Genomic DNA, 23,966 nt, shown 5'->3' with positions numbered 1-23,966 from the left:
ATTGGCTTAACAACCATGTAAAAGAAGCAGTGAGAGATAAAAAGGCATCTTTTAAAAAGTGGAAGTCAGATCCTAGTGAGGTAAATAGAAAGGAGCATAAACACTGCTAAATTAAATGTAAAAATGTAATAAGAAAAGCGAAAAGGAGTTTGAAGAACAGCTAGCCAAAAACTCAAAAGGTAATAACAAAATGTTTTTTAAGTACATCAGAAGCAACCAGTGGGGCCCCTGGACGATCGAGACACAAAAGGAGCACTTAAAGACGATAAAGTCATTGCGGAGAAACTAAATGAATTCTTTGCTTCAGTCTTCACGGCTGAGGATGTTAGGGAGATTCCCAAACCTGAGCTGTCTTTTGTAGGTGACAAATCTGAGGAATTGTAACAGATTGAAGTGTCACTAGAGGAGGTTTTGGGAATTAATTGAGAAACTTAACAGTAACAAGTCACTGGGACCAGATGGCATTCACCCAAGAGTTCTGAAAGAACTCAAAATTGAAATTGCGGAACTATTAACTATGGGTTGTAACCTGTCCTTTAAATCAGCTACTGTACCCAATGACTGGAAGATAACTAATGTAACGCCAATATTTAAGAAGGGCTCTAGAGGTGATCCTGGCAATTACAGACCGGTAAGTTTAACGTCAGTACAGGGCAAATTAGTTGAAACAATAGTAAAGAATAAAATTGTCAGACACATAGAAGAACATAAATTGTTGCGCAATGGTCAACATGGTTTCTGTAAGGGGAGATCATGTCTTACTAATCTGTTAGAGTTCTTTGAGGGGATGAAACAGACATGTGGACAAGGGGGATCCAGTGGACATAGTGTACTTAGATTTCCAGAAAGCCTTTGACAAGGTCCCTCACCAAAGGCTCTTAACGTAAATTAAGTTGTCATGGGATAAGAGGGAAGATCCTTTCATGGATTGAGAACTGGTTGAAAGACAGGGAACAAAGGGTAGGAATAAATGGTAAATTTTCAGAATGGAGAGGGGTAACTAGTGGTGTTCCCCAAGTGTCAGCCCTAGGACCAATCCTATTCAACCTATTCATAAATGATCTGGAGAAAGGGGTAAACAGCGAGGTGGCAAAGTTTGCAGATGTTACTAAACTGCTCAAGATAGTTAAGACCAAAGCAGACTGTGAAGAACTTCAAAAAGATCTCACAAAACTAAGTGACTGGGCAACAAAATGGAAAATGAAATTTAATGTGGATAAATGTAAAGTAATGCACATTGGAAAAAATAACCCCAATTATACATACAATATGATGGGGGCTAATTTAGCTACAACTAATCAGGAGAAAGATCTTGGAGTCATCGTGGATAGTTCTCTGAAGACGTCCACGCAGTGTGCAGCGGCAATCAAAAAAGCAAACAGGATGTTAGGAATCATTAAAAAAGGGATAGGGAATAAGACTGAGACTATCTTATTACCCTTGTATAAATCCATGGTACACCCATATCTTGAATACTGCGTACGGATGTGGTCCCCTCATCTCAAAAAAGATATACTGGCATTAGAAAAGGTTGCCCCCCTTCATAATCTCTTTGCTAAAATGAACAGTCCCAGTCTTTTTAATTTCTCCTCATATGGAAGCTGTTCCATAACCCTAATAATTTTTGTTGCCCTTCCCTGTAACTCTTTCAATTCTAATATATCTTTTTTGAGATGGGGCGACCAGAACTACACATAGTATTCAAAGTATGGGTATACCATGGATTTATATAGTAGCATTATGATATTTTTGTCATCTTATCTATCCCTTTCCTAATGGTTCCTAACATTGTTAGCTTTTTTTGACTGCCGCTTCACATTGAGTTGGATGTTTTCAGGGAACTATCCATGATGATTCCAAGATCTCTTTCTTGAGTGGTAACCGCTAATTTAGACCCATCACTTTGTATGTATAGTTGGGATTGTTTTTTCTAGTATGCATTAGTTTGCACAAATCAAGTTTGAATTTCATCTGCCATTTTTTCACCCAGTCACGCAGTTTAGTGAGATCCTTTTGTAACTTTTTGTTCTTGGTTTTGGATCTCATTGTCTTGAATAAATACCTTGCAATTTTGCCACCTCACTGTTCACCCCATTTTCCAGAACATTTATGAATATGCTTAACAGTACACATCCCAGTACAAATCCTTGGGGGACCCCGCTATTTATCTCGCTTCATTGTGAAAACCTGACCATTTATTTCTACCCTTTGTTTCCTACCTTTTAATCAGTTACTGTCCAGGAGAGCACCTTCCCTCTTATCCCTGACGGCTTAGGTTGCTTAAGAGCCTTTGGTGGGGGACCTTGTCAAAGGCTATGTCTACACTGGAACATAAATGCAGGGTTCCAACTCAGGCTCAAACCTAACCCCCCTTCCATCTACACACATATTGGACCCAGGACCCTACAGGGGTCTGAGCCTGAATCAACATCGTACCATGGGTTCAAGCCCTATTGCTTTGCAGTGTAGATGCAGCCCCACTGGACTCGTACTCTTAGAGTCCACCAAGAGTATCCCACAGGCCAAGTTCCTTTGTCCTCTGAAGAGTCAAGTTTGATGGACAGTCAAGTTTTCCCACTCTGCACCACAAACAAAGGGCTAGAGCGGCTACATTCTGGTGCAAAGAAGTCTGGGATATGGATGGACTTGGGCCCACATAATACTGTGTAGGTGCTGGAGCCCCATGCTAGAACCCAAAGTTCAACAATTCATAACTTGGGGTTACAAATGAGCATAGATGCTAAAGCCTTAAGTTAACAAACCCAGGATCTGCTAACTCAAGTTCTACTAACCTTGGGCTTACATTACAATGTAGACATACGCTGAAAGCCCAAGTATATTATATCGACTGTGTCACCCTTGTCCTCATGCTTGTTGATTCCTCAAAGAATTCTAATAGATTGGTGAGGGATGATTTCCCTTTACAAAAGCAGTGTTGACTCTTCCCCAAAATATCATGTTTATCTGTATGTCTGATGATTTTGTTCTTTATTATAGTTTCAACCAATTTGCTTGGTACTGCAGTTAGTTTTACCAACCTATAATTGCCAGGATTATCTCTGGAGCCTTTTTAAGAAACACGTTATATTAGCTCTCCTCCAGTCATCTGGTACAGAGGCTGATTTAGGTTATAGGTTACATAACACTGTTAGTAGTTCTGCCTTCAGAACTCTTGGGAGAATACCATCTGGTCTTCGTGACTTATTACTGTTTATCAGTTTTTCACAACCTTCTGTAATGATACCTCAGTCTGGGATAGTTCCTCAGATTTGTCACCTAAAAAGAAAGGCTTAGATATGGGAATCTCCCCCATGTCCTCTGCAATGAAGACTGATGCAAAAAAATTAATTCATTTAGCTTCTCCACAACAACCTTATCCTCCTTGCATGCTCCTTTAGCACCTCTGTCGTCCAGTTGTCCCACTGACTACTGCTTCTGATGTACCTAATGGTTTTTTGTTTTGGTTTGGTTTTTTTGCTGTTAGATTTTGTGTCCTTAGTTACTTCCTTTTCAAATTCTTTCTTGGTCTGCCTTCTTATACTTTACACTTGACTTGCCAGAGTTTATGCTTCTTTCTATACTCCACACTAGGATTTGACTTTTGATCTTTAAAGGATGTCTTTTTGCCTCTAACCATTTCTTTAACTCTGCTGTTTAGCCATATTGGATCCTCTTTCTCTTTTTTATTATTATTATTTGGTGCAAACATTTAGTTTGAGCCTCCATTATGGTGTATTAAAATAGTCTTCATGTAGTTTTCAGGCATTCCACCCTTGTCACTGTTCTTTTTAATTTTTCTTTAACTGTTTTTCATTTTTGCGTAGTTCACCTTTTTGAAGTTAATTGCTACTGTGGTGGGTTTCTTTGGCATTTCCCCCCCATACGAATCTTAAATTTAATTATATTATGGTCATTATTATTAAGCAGTTCTGCTATGTTCACCTTTTGGAGCAGATCCTGTGCTCCACTTAGGACGATACTAAGAATTGCTTCTCCCTTTATGGGTTGCAGGACAAGCTGCTCCAAGAAGCAGCCATTTAATATGTCTAGAAATTTTATTTCTGCATCTGTTCTCGAGGATCATAGTTGAAATCCCCCATTAATATTGGGTTTTCTACCTTTGTATCCTCTCTAATCTCCCTGAGTATTTCACAGTCACTGTCACCATCATGGTCAAGTGGTTGGTAGTATATTCCTACTGCTATACTCTTATTGTTCAAGCATGGAATTTCTATCCATAGAGATTCTATTGTAAAGTCTGATTCAATTAAGATTTTTACTTTATTTGACTCTATGCTTTCTTTTACATAGAGGGCCATTCTCCTACCAGTGTGACTTACTCTCTCATTCATATATATTTTGTACCTTGGTATTAACACATCTCACTGATTTATCCTCATTCCACCAAGTTTCCATGATGTGGATTATATCAATATCTTCATTTAATGCCAGGCACTCTCGTTCATGCACTTTAGTACGGAGATTTCTATAATTTGTATACAAGCATTTGTTCATTTTGTCAGTATTCAGTTGCTTGCCTTTATATGTTATATATAAATGAGACTCTTTTGTTTGACTCTTCCTCACTAGCTCCTATCTGTACTTTACCAACTTCTTTCCTATCCCCCTTTACTAGGTTATAGAATTCCCCCTTCAGTAAATGGTAGGAGAGAGGTCCCAGAGGCAGGGCTGGCTCTGGGCACCAGCTTTCCAAGCAGGTGCTTGGGGCGGCATTCAGAATAGGGCGGCAGTCCGTGTCCTGTGGCAGCAATTCGGCGGCAGGTCTGCTGCTGTTGCGGCAGCAGCAATTCGGCAGCGACTGCTTGGGGCGGCAAAATTGGTAGAGCCACCCCTGCCCAGAGGACAAATTTAGGCTACTAGGTAAGAGATTAAAGGCCAGGAGCTCCATGGTAGCACTCTCTGAAACGCTTCCAGTTCTATGCACAGGGCCAGAAAGACAGGCAAAACTGCAGGGTCTCAATGCATGGATGAGACGATGGTATAGGGAGGAGGATTTAAGTTTATTACAGGAAGGAAGAGCTCCATCTAAACCAAAACGGAACAAGATTGCTGGCATGTAAAATTAAAAAGGTCATAGAGGAGTTTTTAAACTAAGAGCTGGGGGAAAGCAACAGGTGCTGAGGAACACACAGTTTGGGTGGAGACATCCCACCGGCTCCTCCCCAGTACTGCACAGAAGGCTGTCTAAATGTCTCATGAGACATGCAACTTTTTTGCACCTGGTAGGCAATTTACCATGTTGGTCTCCTGGTCATCACAAACCCAGCTATCTTTATTTCTAATAATTGAATCCCCCCTTACTGTTACTGACTCTTTCTAGTAACTGGGGTTCCCTCCCCAGGAGGGGTATCCTTAGTGGCCTTGTTAGGTGTATCTGCCTCTCATACTCAGTCTCTAAACTCCCTTGCAAAACTCCCGTTTGCTAGCTCTTCTGGTTGCTTAGGAGCTGGCTTTTTAAACCCCTGTTCTCCTTGAGTTAGCGCTGCCGTTCCCGCCCCCCGCCCTTAAGGGATACTAACTGGGTTAGGGATCTTAAGATAAGCTGGAGCCTCATTAGTAAGCTTTCAGCCCTTGGCTCAGCAAGTGTATGGCAGGCAAGCAAGCAAGCACACAACAAACTCATTCAAGGGTGTCTCATCCTTCAGCTGGAGAATTCTCTTGTTTGCTGCTCTTGTTCGCTAGCTGTCACTCTTGTCACTAAAGTTAGCAGATGTGACTTTCTAAGAAGAGGGAGAAGATCTATGGAGGTACAAAGATATCATTTTTACAGTCAATTTTTTAGTGTAGAAATAAAACCTGACTTCAAGGGACAGCTCTAGAGAGAAAAGGGTTGGTCCTTGTTGCCTGTGCTCATCGTAACAGTGGCTAGGTTTCCATGACGAAAACTGAGATCAGAAACCCATTTCACAAAAGCTACCTTACCATGATAATAGCAGTTGCTATCAATTTCAATTTAGACCTTGTTTTAGCCTGTAATCTGGAGATAAATCATCTTGTAACTCATTTCTAATCCCCAAAGCCATTGGTGTCCCCTTTTTATTTGATACAATTTTATCACCTAAACTTTTTTTTTGAGAGAGGAGACATTAACACTTTGTGAAACTCTAAACTGAATTTAAGGGGATCAGTAGGCCTTAAAGTATGATTCTAATGAAAGAAATATTCTTGCAACAACATATTTATTCTCCATAAGTGACAGTGCTGTGAAAAATGCTCACTTTATCAAAATTAGACTTTGCAAATCCAGCCCAAACTGGTACCTGAAAAGAATCTGCTCTTTATCCCTTATAATTCAACAATAAAGATTTAAGTTATTTGACAATTTGCCTGGAAGTGTTTTAAGTGGAATAGAACGCAGCTTGCTTTACTATAGCTGTATTGTTGAAGGTTTTGATACGTGTACATATATATGGGGTGGATGAGGAAACTGACGTTTTTATTTGAATGTTATATTGTAAAACCAAATGAGAGGATTTTACAACTGCTGCCATTTAAAATGAATAGAAACTAATTGCTTTATGCTTTTTTTTCCAGTGATAGTAACATAATTCTCCCTTCCTTGTTTGAAAAAGCATTAAATGAAAGGCATACTTGTTCAAAAAGTGGATTCTTATTGATAGAATCACAAAGTAAAATTAACAGTTCTTTTGAATGGACAAAGCAATGACAAACATTCAGAACCAGCCCACCAGCCACATGCTTTTTAACAAAGCTTATAGACTAAGGGTAACATTTTCAGAGGTACCTAAATGTAGATGCTGTAAAATTTTGTCTTGTAATCTACAACAGAAACGCTTCCCACAAATGTCTTCGGGTCTTACACCAAAGAGCACAGCGTGTTCCATAATGATGAATCTATTGTCCCCTTCCTCCGCCATGCCCGACACACATGTTTATGTGTGTAACTGGTCTGTGGTGGAATGAGGAGATAGATCTGAATCTTATGAGCTTGATTATACTTAATTGATATTTTAGACTAAATTTTGTCCTTTGAGCTGGTAGTGAGTCAGTTGACTAATGCACTTTCAACATTTCTCTTGCTTAGCTCTGTCCAGAACAGTGAACGTGGCAAGAAAATTGGAACTGCCATGGTCAATACCAGCCGGAATGTTATGCAAACAGGAAAAGCCGTAGGTAAGAAATTTGTCTGTAACCAGGTTGAAAGCGTGTGCAGCTAGCTAGATACTGCAAGCATGATATGCCATGGTTATTTAATAATAGTGTATTACATTTCTAGAGTGCATTTTATCCTAATGGGCTTTACAGATATATCTACCCACCACAGAAATGCAGCCACCTCTGGCTGGGGGGAGGCGGGAAGGCTGGCAGACAAGTTGATAATTGGGACACAGCACAATACACAACAATAGGACAAGGGGATATTTTAGATAAGGACACCGGAGTAAACTTCTGTTTAAAATCCAGGCTTTGCCCAGAGTAGATATCTGTTTTTTAAGGTTTCAGATGAAAGATTGTTCATTCTCAGTAAGCGCCTAAACTATTAAGCGATACACTCCAGCAATAACAAATTATTCTCATTTTGTGTTTCTCTGACAGTGCCTGATCTAAAGACCATTGAAGTCAATAGAAAGGCTCCCATTGACTTCAGTAGACTTTAGATCAAGTCTATACTGTTTTGATTGTCCAGCATGACCTCATCAAGTGGTGAAAGAGAACACAAGGCCACCAGTTAAGGAGCCTCATAAGTGCTTGTTCTCTTGTGGCTTTGCCAAAATTCTTGAACTGATTATTCAGAATGGAAGTGATCTACCTGCTCCCTCTTTCTCTCTTGGAGCCTCTGCTGCCACTGTTCTCTCTGGAGCCTCCACTGCCACTGTTCTGAGATGAACTTGGGCCCTGAGAGCCTTTCGGGCTGGGACCTGAAGAGGCAACTTAAAGACTATAATTATTGCTGGTTAGCACAAACCATTTCTTCTAAGATGCCAGCTTTAAATTCTTTGAGTGTATCTGGGTATTTACATTTTAAGTTGCAAATTAAACTGCTGAGGTGTTTGTAATCATTCTGTGCTGTCTTTTATATGTTATGGTGTATATACTATCTAGAAAAATCGTATTACACTTTCATGAGTAACTTTTTTCTCTTTTTTGTTTGTTTATAATGCAGGTCAGTCAGTAGGAGGGGCCTTCACAAATGCAAAATCAGCCATGTCTTCGTGGCTTTCCACTTTTACCCAGTCAACACAAGGCCTCGGGGACTAAAAGTAGAGTCTGAATACAGACTTTGCACTCTGCTGTTGAGTATTTCAGTTGTATCAGTTTCTCTCAGCTGTACAAAGACTGCTCCAAAATGAGGTATGGAGACTTCTTAGTCATGGAGGACCAAAATGCAGTGTGTTTGTTTACAGAGAAAAATGGAATGGTTACCCTTTGGTTTTACTAGAAGTATGAATATCTCCAAACAGAGCATGAAGAATGGCATGTAAAGCTCTTTCACAGTACATTAGTTGTGTTTTTAAATGACTACTTTTGTTTAAATCTGAGCCTTTATACTTTAGCAAACAGGGTTTGTTGCAAGCAAAATGATAGGTTTGAATTCAGACTTGTACATTGTGGATGGTGATATCTATGTAAATTAGTTGTATTTTACAATTCAAATAGTCAAACATTTGCTGTAATGTTTGTTAGGATGAAGCAGTATAATAATGCTGATTCACATTTTAGGTTGGATCTGAGGGCATGTCTGTGAACTTAATGATGCAAGCCACATTGAAACCCTTCTTAGTTAAGCTTGCTTTAAGTTCCAAACTAAATTCAACACTGGTGTAGATTGAGACTGTTTTTGATTTGTGACTTTCTTTCCCCCCATCATATACATGTATTGTATTCATCTGTATCTAATTTTCTTCTCTGTACCTGCAGACATGAGAGAGTAGACAATTGTGCAATCAGTTTTTTTTATATTGTCCTCACTCATTTCATAGGGCAGAATATAAAATCTCTTTCCTCACACTGAATAGTGTTGCCACCATACTTACCCTAGGACATAAGAGAAATTCCAGCTGAAGAGATTTCTTTACATCATTCTTTAGGGAAAATGTCAACAAAATAGTTGGTTCTCTGAGATCAAAAATTAGAGCCATAGGCAACTCTGTGCAGACCTGCTCTATTTATAAATACAGTTTGTGTGTATGTACGTACGTACACACACTGTGTTAAAATTGTCCCTAAAACTAACACAGTAGTTAACAAACTCTTGAATTCTTTTTGTTGCAAGGCAGGCCATGAAGACCCTTCTGAGTAAAAATTGGCCAGGTAGAAGACTCTTTCATTTAGTCAGGGAGTATCCATTTCACAAAACTGTTTTTGCATGAGGAAAGAGAGGCCTCTATTTTAAGAATAACTGAAGCAGCTGAGTCACAACATTAAATAAGATAGCATAGCTCTTTGTCCTACTTGGTGTGATACTCCTGTATTTTGTAGACATTCTGCATGTGTTGTAATCGGTATGGGTATTTATCCTAAAACTGGAGCATTTCCTGTTCTTCAGACCTGAATCTTTACTATTACTTCCAGTGATATATGCCTGCTAGAACCTTGATATGATACCTATTAACATACTTTCAAATTTGTATTTTCCAAATTATATTAACAAAAATTCCCACGTTAAATAGTGAAGAGATTCTCATAGCATGAAATCATGACACCACAAAGATCAGTGGCAGTTTTGCCATTCTCTTCCAAGGGGCCAGGATTTCCCCGCACATTTATCTTGGACATCCCTACTCTTGTAGTTCTGTAAGTAGGCATGGGCTGAGTTGGTTGGAGCTTCCACGAGCTTTTCACCTTTCATTTTTTGGGGTTAAACGAAGAGAGTATCTAATGCTCCTTATGCAACTCTTTACATAAGGAATTAAAATTAATAACTTGTGTTTGAAAAGCTGTTGAAAGCCATGCTTTCATCGACCAATTACTTTTCCGCCAACTTCTCTGTTCCAGTGTTGTTGTTGTAATTCTATTTTTAGCTTTGCTGCTTCCCTTTTAACAGTCTAAAATAACATTATAGCTTTTTTTTTTTTTAAAGATGATCAATTTGTTAAGCTAAATTACAAGTAGAAAAGCCATGGATTAAACTGAAAGCTTACAGCTACATGAGTAGTTTCATTTGAAAAGCAAAGCAAATAACATCTCTAGAAAGCTGTACAATTTGGTTTTTTTTCTGCTTGTCACACCAGCAAACATCTACCTTCTACTGAAATACAACTGGCACATACTAATAAGTGTAAACTTTGTTGCTTTCAGACTGTATATATAAATTTTGTTCTGTAACTTCTGCTGCAGTATTTGGATATTGTTCAGCTCCCTGTGCCCTCTTGCTTTCTTTTGCATTATTCAGTCTTCCCTTAATAGATGCTTTTATCTTCATAGAGCCTGGGGCATACCCTATGCCACATGCATATCTCTAACAGAGTTAGTTTAGGTGTGTGATCAAAAAAGCTTTTCTTGGTTCCTAATTAGCGTCTACAGAGTTTTCCAGTTTAGTCTGGAGATTAGAAAACAGCAATTTGCTATTGGGAGACACTTTTGTGAAGCAGTAAACAATATGTATACTGTTGGCCTGTCTCTCTCGTAGTTGAACTTTTTCTTATAGTAAAGGCAGTCTGTGGCCTCTGGAACTTGAGCACCTATGTTGACCACCTCTGGGACTTAAGCATTCTAGTGCAGTTTAGGCTAGGAGCTTGGCAAGTAGCTAGGATTTACAGGTACAAAGCGTAGAAACAGGGGCACTCTTCTCTGTATTTTTTTTTTTAATACCCTTGTGTCTCTCTACTATCCCTCCTTCACTTTTCTTCCTTCTGACCCGATCCTGTGTCTCCCCTTCCTCAAGAAGAGGGGCTCAGAATGTCTGAGGACTGCTCAGAGTTCTTTATTCTGTGTTGTTTCTGGTCGATATCCTCTGCAACAGCAGGCACGTGCTGCTGTGTAGTGGGACTTGCAGTACTCCAGGATCCTGCTGTCATTGGCAATCATCGTCTAGGACAGGTGCTCAAAACAGCCTCTCCCTCCCCACAATCTTGCCAGAGTTATGGGATTAGGGGTACAGGCTTCATCAAGAGTATTTTCCTTTCTTCTATCCCTCAAAAGTTGATCCAAGATATAATACTGACAGCCTTCATTTCTGCCCCTAGGGTGAATGATGCGCACAAAATAGGAGGAAGCTATTGTAGTATATATTTTTTTAATCCTCTTTCAGATGAGCTTCCTTCTAGCAATTTGGACAGAATTTTCAGACTTATTGCAGTGGATGTAGGTGAAGTGATTATTAGCATTTATGCTCATTTGAACAGCCACCTTAATTCCTTCTGGGCAGTAGAGCATGCAGCCACCAAAATTAACAAACAAACTATACAAATGAATAAGTCCTTAAGCTTTCTTAAATTAACAGTTGTAGTAACCACTCTAGTAAATCTTAGACAAACTCCAAACTGTGTTTCCACACTTCTATTTATTTAGATGTCTTAAATCCCCAGTATGAACATAAAACCAGTCCAAAGAGACTAACGAAGTGATACCTCATCTTGAAGAGTTGGAGTGCCATTTCTTCACTACCTAGTTTCTGGGCCACAGTATAACTTTGAAGACACTGCCCGTAATGACTGAGCTGTGACATTGTCGTTTAGCATGTCTGGATGTCACTCCACGGTTTGGTGGCTGTTTGTGATTCCTCTCCAACATTTTCTCTCTTCCCACTTCCTGGCTGCGTGAGTGCTCTTGTATGTGCCAAAAAGCATGGGGAGCTGTCCTGGTGATCAGACCTATAGGATATATATGAATCACATACAAGTCCTAAAGAGAGAGACTGAGTACCACTGACAGTGAAATTCTGATGGACTCAAATGTTCACCTTTCTTTCATCAGTCACTTGATGTCATAACTATAAAATTTTTGCACATCCGACATTAGATCATTTTAAATGTTACTCCATTTTAATAAATAGCATTTGAGAATCAATCTTCTAGTGCAATGGTTCCCAAACTTTTTCCGCTGCTTGTGCAGGGAAGGCCCCTGGCGAGCCGGGCCGGTTTGTTTACCTGCTGCGTTGGCAGGTTCAGCTGATCGTGGCTCCCAGTGTCCGCGGTTCGCTGCACCAGGCCAATGGGAGCTGCTGCAAGCAGCGTGGGATGAGGGACTTACTGGCTGCTGCTTCCAGCAGCCCCCATTGGCCTGGAGCAGCGAACCGTGGCCAGTGGGAGCCGCGATCGGCCGAACCTGTGGACGCGGCAGGTAAAAAAAGCAGCCCGGCCCGCCAGGGGCTTTCCCTGCACAAGTGGTGGAACAAGTTTGGGAACCACTGCACTAGTGTATTTCCCTCATTTCACCTTCTACAGTGTTTTAAGCATTGTTGTAATTTAAACTTAATATTTTACCTAAATAAAAACTTCTGATTTCAGCCAAAAAATTATTAGCAGATAAACTGTTCTGTGGAAGTATTTAATTGTAAAAGTGAAAGTGTAAATGGAATTTTTAAAAATGAAAACCTAGTATTTGATAACTCTACACTCATTAAAAATCACAACCAGATATAGTATATATGTGTGGCTTGGAAATAAATATATCAAGCCTGTTTAAAAGCTTTTACTGTCTGCTCAGAAAGCTGTTTTATTGGAAGAATTTATAAATACCTATAGATAAGTCATTTAATGAGATTAATACTTGACACACTGATAGTTGTCCATCATTCAATGGCTGATCTTAAGCCATTAATCTCTGAAACTGGTGAAATATGAAAATCAACATTAGTTTTACTGATTATTCTTGTAATATCATAATGAGGCCAACTTGTGACAAACTGTAGCTTATAGTCCATTTATACTAACTACTTGGTAAGAGATTGCTTTTGCAGATTTGGGGTAATAGGATAGTTCAGTGTGACTTTTTGAAATGTAAATACTTGTTTCATCTATTTGTGAGCTAGTATTTTTTCCCCAAGTTTCCAGAAGTGACTGAACTGTTACATCTCGTCAAGAGCTTTCCACTGAAGAGAAGTAAAACAATTTAAAACTAGATACAGCCTCCTAAAAGTTAACTTTAAATTAAACAGCCTCATAAAAATGTAGAGATTATTGAGCATTTTAAATATCTTGTCAAATGCAGGAGGCTCCAAGTGACTCTCGGCAATCAGTACAACTTGCACTGGGTTGGCAGCAATAATGTTCTTCCCCCTCATTTGCTTTATGTAACATTAAGGGTGTCTTTTTGTTGTTGTTTTTAATTTCTTCAAACATGCTGAAGACTCTGATCAAGGTAAATCTTGAAGCCATTCTCAAATATATAGAGTTTTGATAAGTAATTCGTTTCCATTAGGAAGGGAAAGAAAATAACTCCCTTGAATAACAACTTCCAAATCTGAAAGATATGCATGTATAAATAAGTCTAATATTTTGTAAAATTGTGTTGCCTTTGTATTTGTCTACCTTTCTACTGACTCTCTGAAAGAAAATATATATTTAAACTGTGTAAATGACAGGGTTATAGCTTGTTTTTTAGTATATTTATAACTGATCTCTTGCATGTATTATTTTTCATTATTGCACATTTCAGAAATGTAGAGAATGTGCACCTATCCATTTCAAGCCAGAAAAAAATTCTGTACTCCATTACAATTCCCAGTATTTCAAGTTTTCATAGAGAGTCCCTTCATGGAGATATGATAAAGTGCTAAGTTTTTTTTAATGTTAATATGGAATAGAAATTAACAAAAGGGCTTAAGTGACTCTCCGGTTTTTACTGTTTGAATTTCTTCTTTTATTTGTTACCAGATACACAGGAAGTAGTTTATTAAAGAAACATTCTGCAAATTGTTATAAGAATTCAGTGTCACTGAACAACTGTCAATTTAAATCTGATCACTTTATTGGGTATAAAGTAATGTGTGCTGTAGTATGAACCAGTTACCATGCATAACATCTGATCATAAAACAGTTTAGTATTCTTTGCTGCTATTGTAGACTTTGTAATTTTAGCTAGACAGTTTGTCAAATCCTTTACCTCTGTGACTGTTTTAAAATCAAATCATTGCCTAAATCATATACTGTGTTGAAATGATTCCATTGTATATTTTGTTCTAAAAGTGATAGAAAATAAAATTGTTCTGTTTATGCCCTTCTTGAATACATTTTACTGGTATTTATGAAAGCACATCTTATTATAGTTCAGGTATAATTACTGTGTGTCTTTGGCAGTAGTATAGGTCTTCTATTAAATCTTCTTAACTTGTCTGAGTCTACAGCTTACCAAGGAAATTGTTTCTTTCTGGAGCCAGTCCAGCATGAAGAAAATTAAATTTTTACTAGGAACTGCCACCCAGCCTCCCTCCCCATGACTAATATCCTGTTGTTGTGTCTAAAGGTGACTGGAGCAAAGTACCTGTCTTCTAAACTTTAGTGTGCTGGTCTTCCCTCAGCTTTGCCAGTAATGGCAAAAAAGAGGTTCAAGATGATAGGAGCCAGAAATAATGCCTGGCGAATCTCCAAACGTAAACATGTAGTTGTGTTGCTGTTAGTGTCGAGCTTTAGCTTACCCCAGTGAAAGTTAACCTTAAACCTCAGATGAGATCACCTCTACCACCACCTATGCCCACATGCATACTTATACTTCACATTTATTTAAAAAACACCGTGCAAATGTTAAACTTCAGTACGCTTTGGGATCATTGAGTAATATTGTCATTGGGTATCTAAGGTAACTTGCCTGAGAGTATACAGAGCTGGGATTAAAACCCATCAATACCTGGTTTCAAGGCTTTGCTCAGTCAGCACATCAGAGTTTCTCATAGAATGGCAACTTTCTTCTTTTACAGCTGAAGAATAATTTACTAGTTTGTTTTTTGCAACTGCTGCGGTGTTTAGATAATGGTATTTGGCTGCATCTGTTCAGTACATTTAGTGCTGTATAACATCTGACTTAGGGAAAATGAACCCTGCATGTAGTACCCATACTAAGCAGATGCTATTTGACTGGATATTCAACTGACTGTGATACGGTTTTATTTATGTACGTATTTTATGTAAGATTTTTAGCAAAATGTTTCACCTTTTAAAGCACTAGCTCACTTGTGTCTTCAATTGAATAGTCATAATTTTGTTCTATATTTAGAAGTGTGAATGACACTTAAGTACTCATTTGCTGAAACAAGGGACAAGTAAACAAATTTTGCGTTACAAATAACACCAAACCAACCACAAGGTTTGCTGAGCTTAAGCAGTACCATTATCTCTACCATTCTTTTTGCCATCCTATCTCTCTCAGGGCACAAGGAAAGGAGAAAGCATTCATTAGTATTTCCATTACTTCATTCTATTGGCTCATGCATCCACTCCTTCAGATTGTTTGCCACTGGTCCTTTATCTTTCTCCCAAATCTGTTCTTTCCTCCTGATCCTGAGATCAGTGTAGACCCAGACTATCCCATTGCCTGCTTTTTCAAACTCTTGGTCAGTCCCATAAGAATCTGCCTTTGGGAAAAAGAAAAGGAGGACTTGTGGCACCTTAAGGACTCTGATGAAGTGAGCTGTAGCTCACGAAAGCTTATGCTCAAATAAATTGGTTAGTCCCTAAGGTGCCACAAGTACTCCTTTACTTTTTGCAGATACAGACTAACACGGCTGCTATTCTGAAACCTTTGGAAAAAGTACCTGACAAAGTGAGTCTGAACTTTTGTTTTATTAAACTGACACTTGAGATGCATACATACCTGTAACATCTGTAGGCCCCTTTAACTGTGCTCAGCCAGGCGACCACTCCTTTTACCACAACAATAGGCTCTTTTAAATAAAACCTATCTTTACTACCTAATAGCATTGGACTCCTGGTTAAGTACAATTGGAGAATGTTAAAATCATCTGAGCCAAATTAAATACAACATTTCATATCTAGTCAATTGGAAAAACAGTTTCAGGTAGTACTGCTGCCCTACGGTTCCACCGCTTCTATAATCACCATTTTCAAATTGTTATCTTTTCCCTGTTGACTCCAGATAAACAAGGGGAAAACTGGCCATACACAGGTGCTGTTAAACTCGTAAAAGAGGAAAAAAATCTAGCCTCATGGCTAAAGTAATCTTTTTTTGTTAAGCAACAATCACTGGCAAGTCTTTGAGATGGTTTTGGGTTTTATGTAGTGGGTATCCCATGACGAGATTACCATTAGTGCAGATCTGACATTGACTTGAGGAGAGGAAGAATGACTGTAGAGCACCATCTCATCTTATCTTCCTGCATAATATTTTTCATGTCTTAAATGATTGCACTGCTCTGTAATAAGCACCTGGTGTCTAAGAGACATCTTATGGCTGACTTGGCTCCTCAGACTATAAGCCCCTGTGAATTGAGACCACATCTTCCTCTTTTCTTTACCAGGCGAAGTAGATTTTACTGCCCTAATTCTACCATTTGAGTATAAATTCAACTTGCTTTAGGCTGTAAAGCCTGGTAATTATAAAAAATAGGTGATTTTTGTGGCTTTGGCCTTTCCTTTATTATACTTGGCCAGGAAACGTGATAGGATGAAGTTTGAACAGGAATTAAGAACTAGGAAGTGCTCCCTGTAAAAACAAATATAGTTTTTTGCAGATATAATGAAATTTCCAGGGGATACATGCCTGGCTTGTGAAACTCATTTTCATCTATACACATACTTTTGGGAGAGAGATTACAATGTGTTCAGTATTATGATGTTAGACTGAAAACTAATAAGATACTTTTTTAGAATGTGCAAGCAATAGTCTCTCAGATCCTTCCCATCTCTCTGCAACTGTGGGTCACAACTGAGGATGTCAAATTCAGGACAAACTGCTGAGAACTAGGGCAGATACACCCCAATATTGGTGGCTAAATCCCCACAGGATATACCAAACCAGCAACAAAAGTAAACTTCTGTTTCACTACACTGGCTAACAAGAAGTCAGAAAAGCAGTTTCCTTAGGCATTCCAGTTCTTATATAACCACCAAAACCACTGGTTTTAAAGAACCACTCACCTCTAAATCCAATCTCTTCAAATAAAAGGTTCTTCTGACCCAGGGGACCAGCCACACACCCAGGTCAATATAACTTAGATCTTACCCAAAAATCACTGATGCCAATCCTTTAGTATCAAAAGGTTTATTCATAAAAAGAAAGAAAGGTGAGTTAAAACTGGTTAAAGGAATCGAACACATACAATAATTGCAAAAAGTTCTTGGTTCAGGCTTGTAGCAGTGATGGAATAAACTGCTGGCTTAAGTCAAGTTTCTGGCTGCTTCCAAATCACTGGAAGATCCTCAATTCCTTGGTTAAAATGCTTCCATTAATCTAAGTTAATAGACCAGAGGCTGAAGTGGAAGAGAGGCTGGAGCAGGATAGAGGCAAAATGGAGGGGTTTCCAGGGCCTTTTATATCTTCTGCCATGTGGAGGGAAACCCATTATTTTTCGAGTGCTTGCTCACGTCCATTCCAATTAGGTGTGCATGCGTCGTGTGCACGATTGTTGGAAGGTTTTTCCACTAGCGGTACCCGTCTGTGGAGCCCACTGGAGTGGTGCCTTTATGGCGGTGTATATCGGACCTTGCCGACCCGCTGCCTGCTCTACTCCTTCTTAGTGCTAGTGATGGTTGTTGGAGCTCCTTGGTCTTGCATATTGCAAGTGCCTACTTAGCCCTCTTTCTTCAAATAGCTGTTGTAAATAGTTACCCATTAGTGTTAATTAGTTGAATAGCACTTAGCTGGGGGATCTTCCCCGATTTCCCTTTTCCCCAGACCGGGGCATGCCTCGGGCCCAGGGCTTTAAGCCCTGTGAGAAGTGCCTCAAGCCTATGCCACATGGCAATCTGCACAACTCCTGTCTCTAGTGCCTCAGGGAGGGTCATCAGGCAGATAGGTGCAAGATTTGCAGGGGCTTTAAGCCCAGAACAAAGAAGGAGAGAGACTCTAGGCTGAAGCTCCTCCTAATAGAAGCTGCACTTTGCCCACAGCCAGCGCTGGAGCCAGCGCCGGCAGCCTCGGTGCGCAGAGCGCTGGCATCAGTGCGGGAACCCTTGGCACGGAGGAAGGACTCCAGTAAGGAGCATCAGCACTGTTCCCCAGCTCCACGGCCCAGCTCCACCTTGCAGCACCATTCACAATTGCCGGTGCCACATAAGAAGGTGGCGGCGGACAGGGGCTGCTTGCCGGCACAGCACACCAGTGGGGTGTGTCCTGGGTTTGAACACCCCAAACCTGGCCTGCAAGTCCCACAGCTGTCAAGTCAGGTGCAGGTGGACTCTCTGGTGCAGGAGGACTTGGAGGGAGAAGACCTCGATCTTCCCTTCACACTGGACACATTTGAAGCAGCATGGGATCTAGCCACCATGACTGCTCAATCTCTGGGCCCACTAGCACCTACCATGGCAGCAACATCAACGGCTCCAAACAATGACGGCACCGGCACCACCCCCATCAGACATTCGGGCAAGCCCATGACGATAAGCCATTGCTCATCCTTGCCCCAGCACTGATCTCCGGCACCGTTGGGTGCTGCTCTGCCTTGCTCCGCATCTGAGTACTCCTCTGAGTCGAAGGTGGAATCCTACGCCTCCAGGCAGAGCTGGTACCGCTCTAGACACTGGCCCCATTCCTGCCACCACTCGAGAAGCGATGCACCCCAACCGGTGCCAACAGTGTCATGGCCTCTCCAGGGGCAGGGGCTGGTGCAGTGGCCCTTCTGGAGCCCATGGGTCTACCATCAGCCCAGGGACTGGGACCAAGGGTGACTTCGGTGGACTTGGAACACTGCGTGACCCCATTGGCCACATCGGTCTCAAGGGATCTAGGAGTGCAGGCTGCGTCCCGAGAGGAAGACCTGGGGCAATCTGACCCTCAGATGGGAGCTGTCGCCCCACCCTCGGTGCAAGAAAGGACACCTGAAACTGCCCCAGTGACCACCAGGTAACTGGAAGGCAAAAGGACCCAATCACTCCCCAGGCATCTTCCTCCTCCTTACCCGATGAGGCGGTGGCAGGGACGACTACCTCTCTGCCAGCAATGGACACCAGGGCTCATCAGGACCTCTTTTGCCGGGTGGCACAAAACTTGAACCTATAGGCTGAGGACGACACAGGGCATTCAGACCCAACAGTTAATATCCTGGCTCCTGAGGACCCCTCTAAGGTGGTCCTTCCTCTTATTAAGACTATTGTAAATACAACTAAGGTGCTCTGGCAGACTCTGGCCTCTCCCCCTCCAAACAGCTAAAGGGGTAGAATGCCAATATTTTGTTCTACAGAAGGGGTACGAGCACCTCTTCTCTCATCCCACGCCAGGCACATTGGTGGTGGACCCCGCCAATCACAGGGAGTGGCAAGGACAGTCGGGTCCCACTCAGGAGACCAAGAAGCTGGACCTCTTTGCTCGCAAGGTGTATTTGACCGGGAGCTCCAGCTTTGTATCGCCAATCAGCACGCGGTTCTTAGCCGGTACGCTTACAACTCCTGGGCCTCCCTGTCCAAGTTCCAGAAGTTGTTGCCCACGGACTCCTGTTTGGAGTTCACCGCAATATTCGAGGAGGGTAAGATGGTGGCCCAGACCTCCTTCAAAGTGACCCTGGACTCGGCGGACTCAGCTATGCAGACCGTGGCCACTGCAATTACTATGCGCAGAAGTTCATGGCTTCAGGTGTCGGGCCTTCCTGCGGAGGTCCAGAATACCATCCGGGACCTCCCCTTTGACTGTGCTGGTCTTTTTGCAGAGCAGACAGACTCATGGCTGCACAGTCTGAAGGATTCTAGGGCATCCCTTAAGTCCCTGGGAATCCACACCCCTCTCCACAGAGAAAGCCCTTCAAGCCCCAGCCTCCCCAGTGCTTCTATGTGGGGAGCACAAGGCAGGACTTAACTAGCAGGCAGGCAGGAACAACACAAGGAGGCCATCGAGATCCTCCTCTGACCAGGGCCACAGTTCATCCAAACAGCCTCCTGGCCCTTAGCCTAATTTTTGAAGGTGTGCCCGAGGACGGAGCACCAGTCCATCTCCTGGATCCTTCTCCCGCCTTTGGGAACCATCTGTCCCACTTCCGCCATGCCTGGGCCTAGATTACCTCAGATTGCTGGGTACTGAGCATGGTAGAGGTAGGATATTCTATCCAATTCTGTTCCCTCCCTTCCCCATCCCTCTTCAGGGACCCCTCTCATGAGCAACTCCTTTTACAGGAGGTGCAATCACTCCTTGCTCTCAGGCCAATAGAGGAGGTTCCTCAGGAGTTTGGGGGAAAAGGGTTCTACTTCCGATACTTCCTCATCCCCCCAAGGCCAAGGGCAGGCTCAGACCTATCCTAGATCTGCGAAACTTCAACATATTCATAAAGAAAGTGAAGTTTCGCATGGTCTCCCTGGCCTCCATCATTCCTTCCCTGGATCTGTGGGACTGGTACGCCGCCCTGCACTTGAAGGACGCGTACTTCCACCTCTCCATCATCCCAGATGCTTTCTCCGGTTTCTGATCAACACCCAGCACTACCAGTTTACGATGCTCCCCTTCGGGCTCTTGGCAGTCCCTTAGGTATTCACAAAATGCATGGCCATCGTGCTGGTCTTCCTCTGTAAACATCGGGTCCGAGTCTTCCTGTACCTGCACAACTGGCTCATCAAGGCCAGCTCACAAGCACAAGTAGAGGAGCACCTAGCCCTCACTCATGGCACCTTTCTCAGGTTGCGCCTCATGCTAAAATGTGCCCAAGTCCACAATAACCCCAACGCAGAGGACAGAATTCATTGGGGCTTTCCTGGACTCCACACAAGCCAGGGCATAACTTCCCGAGGCCCGCTTTCAAGTTCTCAGGGACATTAATCAAGAACCTCCACCAATTCCCTACAACCACTGCCAGAAACTGCATGAAACTGCTGGGGTATATGGCGGCCTGCATATGGTGGTCCAGCATGCCAGGTTGCGTCTCCGTCCCCTAAAAATGTGGCTGGCGCAGGTGTACAAGCCCAGTCGGGACTCTCTAGACAGAACAGTCTCACTCCCACTTCTGGTTCTAGAATTCCTTGGTTGGTGGTTGCAGGCTTAGGTGGTCTGCCGGGTGTACCCTTTTCCAAACCGCAGCCCTCTCTAGAGTTAGTCACGGACACCTCGGCAGTCAGGTATGGAGCGCATCGGGACACTATCAGGACACAGCATGTGGTCCCATGCAGAACTATCGCTGCATATCAATGCCAGAAAGTTGAGGGCAGGTTCCATCACGGATGCGTTTCACTGGTCATGGGCGAATCACCTGCTCTGCGTGTTTCCACCCTTCCCTCTCATACACAAGGTCCTCCTCAAAGTCCACCTGGACAGGACCTCATTGATCCTCATAGCGCCGGCATGGCCCTGCCAACACTAGTTCATCATGCTGTTGGACCTATCAGTATGACAGACCCATAGCCCTTCCCCTGTTCCTGGACCTTATCACACAAGACCACAGCAGGTTACTACATCCCAACCTGGAGTCCCTCTACCTCACAGAGTGGAAGCTCTATGTGTGAACTTTAATGCTCTGACTTAGCTCAGGAGGTCCTTCTCAGAAGCAAGAAGCCCTCTATTCGAGCCACTTACCTTGCCAAGTAGAAGTGGTTCTCAATTTTGTGTATGCAGAAGGGTACTCATGCATGACAAGCCTCGATCCGTTTTATTTTGGACTACAAGCTCGACTTGAAACAGCAGTGATTGGCAACCTCTTCGATCAGGATTCACTTGGCCGCCATCTCTGCTTTTCACCCGGGGCGGAGCGTAGGTCAGTCTTTGGAAACCCGATGGTAGGCTGCTTCCTCAAGGGGCTGTATAGACTGTATCCACAGGTGAGGCAGACTCTTCCTCCTTGGGACCTCACTAGTTCTCACCAGGCTTATGGGGCCCCCCCTTTGGGCCCATGGTGACATGTTCCTTGCTCTGTCTGGGAATGTAGCTTTCCTCGTGGCCATCGCCTCAGCCAGAAGGGTCTCTGAACTCAAGGTGGTGACATCTGAGCCCCCTTGCACCTTGTCTTTATAAAATACAGTGTAACTATGCCCACACCCTGCATTTCTCCCTAAGGTAGTCTCTCAATTCCATATAGATCAGGACATTTTCCTACCTGTGTTTTTTCCCAAGCCGCATGCCAATAACAGAGATCACATGCTTCATTCCTTAGCTGTGAGACAAGCCCTCATTCTCTATATCGAGCACACAAAGCCGTTTCAGAAGTCCCCACAGCACTTCATCACTGTCACAGAGGATGAAATGGCTTTCCATCTCCTCCCCGTGAATATCATTCTGGATCACATCGTGCACCAGGACTTGCTACGACTTGGCCAAGATTCCAGCCCTGACATTGACGGCGCACTCTACAAGAGCTCAAGTGTCATATGCCGCTTTCATGCTCAAGTGCCTATTCAAGATGTATGCAGGGCAGCCACATGGTCCTCTATCCATACCTTCACCTTGCATTACGCAATTTTGCAACAGTCCAGAGATGACACAGCGTTTGGCAGGGCAGTGCGGCAATCTACGACCAGATGAACTCCGACCCTCTCCTCCAAGAGTATGGCTTAGGAGTCACCTAATTGGAATGGACATAAGCAAGCACTCAAAGAAAAAATGGTTACCTACCTCTCGTAACTGTTGTTCTTCGAGACGTGTTGTTCATGTCCATTCCAAATTGCGCCCGCCTCCCCTCTGTCAGAGTATTCTGGCAAGAAGAAACTGAGCAGGCGGCGGGTCGGCAAGAACCTATATTATAAATAATTTCCCAACTCAAAGTGTTGCAGCCCACACAGGGGAGTTCTTAATTAGATCTCGTCCAAACCGATAAAGAGAACTGATCACAGAACTAAAAATTAATGGTAGCTTTCATACAAGTCATTATGAATTGATCACATTTATAAGGTTCAAGCAGAGTAAAATCCAGATCAGTAATATATATACTTGGTGCTTTAACAGGGCCCAGTTCACAAACCTGAAAACAACGGAGAGCCAAGTCAGCTGGGAAGAAGAATTTAATCCAAAAAATGTGAACGATAAATAGGAGTTGTTTAAGAATAGCTTACTACAGGGGTGGGCAAACTTTTTGGCCTGAGGGCCACATCTGCATGGGGAAATTCCATGAAGGGCCATGAATATAAGGCTGAGGCAGGGGGTTGGAGTGCAGGAGGGGGTGTGGTGTGCAGAAAGGGGCTTGGGGCAGAGGAGGGGTGCAGGCTGTATGAGGGGGCTCAGGGAAGGGGGCTGGGGAGTGTGGAAGGGGGCAGAGGGTTGGGGTGCAGGCTTCGGCCTGGTGCTGCTTACCTGTAGTGGCTCTGGCATGGCAGCAGCATGCACCGGGGCCAGGGCAGGCTCCCTGCCTGCCTGCCCTGGCCCTGCTCCGCTCCCAAAAGTGGACGGCACCACGTCCCTGTGGGAGAGGAGGGCAGAGGGCTCCATGCACTGCCCTCTCCTGTGGGTACCTCCCCCAAAGCTCCCATTGGCCGTGGTTCCCCGTGGGCCATAGTTTGCCCACCCCTGCTTTACTAGATTACCAGAAAGCCACAATCAAGGAAGAAGGCCAAATAGGTTTTAAAAAAAGACCTTATTTAGAGAGGAAGTGAAGCTGTAAAAAATAAATTATTAACAAATGGAAGAAAAGGGAAATTGACAGTAATGAATATAAATGAGAAGTTAGGAATTGTAGAAAATAGATAAGGGAAGGAAGGGACACAATGACAAATGGCAGCAGCATTAAGGACAATGAGTTTAATTTTGTTTCTAATATTAAAAAATCCTGATAAAGGTATTGGTCCATTACTAGATGGAAATGGTAGAATTATCAATAAGGCAGATGCTTTCAATAAATATTTTTGTTCGTGGGGGGAGAACAAATTATATAGTCTTGCTATACGGCGATAACACATTTTCCATTCCACTATCGTCTCTGGAGGATGTTATTGGAATTTACGAATATCAATCATACAGGACACCAAACA

The 23,966-nt window shown here is 42.5% G+C and overlaps 1 protein-coding gene across 1 annotated transcript in view; it reads left to right on the top strand.

Moving 5' to 3' along the window:
- Window positions 1-14,155, top strand: part of AVL9 (AVL9 cell migration associated) — a 69,265-nt gene extending 55,110 nt beyond the window's left edge. The window contains exons 15-16 of the mRNA XM_077811061.1: window positions 7,067-7,155; window positions 8,147-14,155. Of these exons, the coding sequence (XP_077667187.1) occupies window positions 7,067-7,155; window positions 8,147-8,241 (184 nt within the window). The 3' untranslated portion in view covers window positions 8,242-14,155. The remainder of the gene's footprint in view (window positions 1-7,066; window positions 7,156-8,146) is intronic.
- Window positions 14,156-23,966: the final 9,811 nt, after the last annotated feature.

The sequence above is a fragment of the Eretmochelys imbricata genome, chromosome 2 (genome assembly GCF_965152235.1).
Source record: "Eretmochelys imbricata isolate rEreImb1 chromosome 2, rEreImb1.hap1, whole genome shotgun sequence".
NCBI classification, from domain to species: Eukaryota; Metazoa; Chordata; order Testudines; family Cheloniidae; genus Eretmochelys; species Eretmochelys imbricata.
The sequence above is the reverse complement of the archived record's forward strand: the minus strand, read 5'-3'. Positions and strand labels throughout refer to the sequence as shown.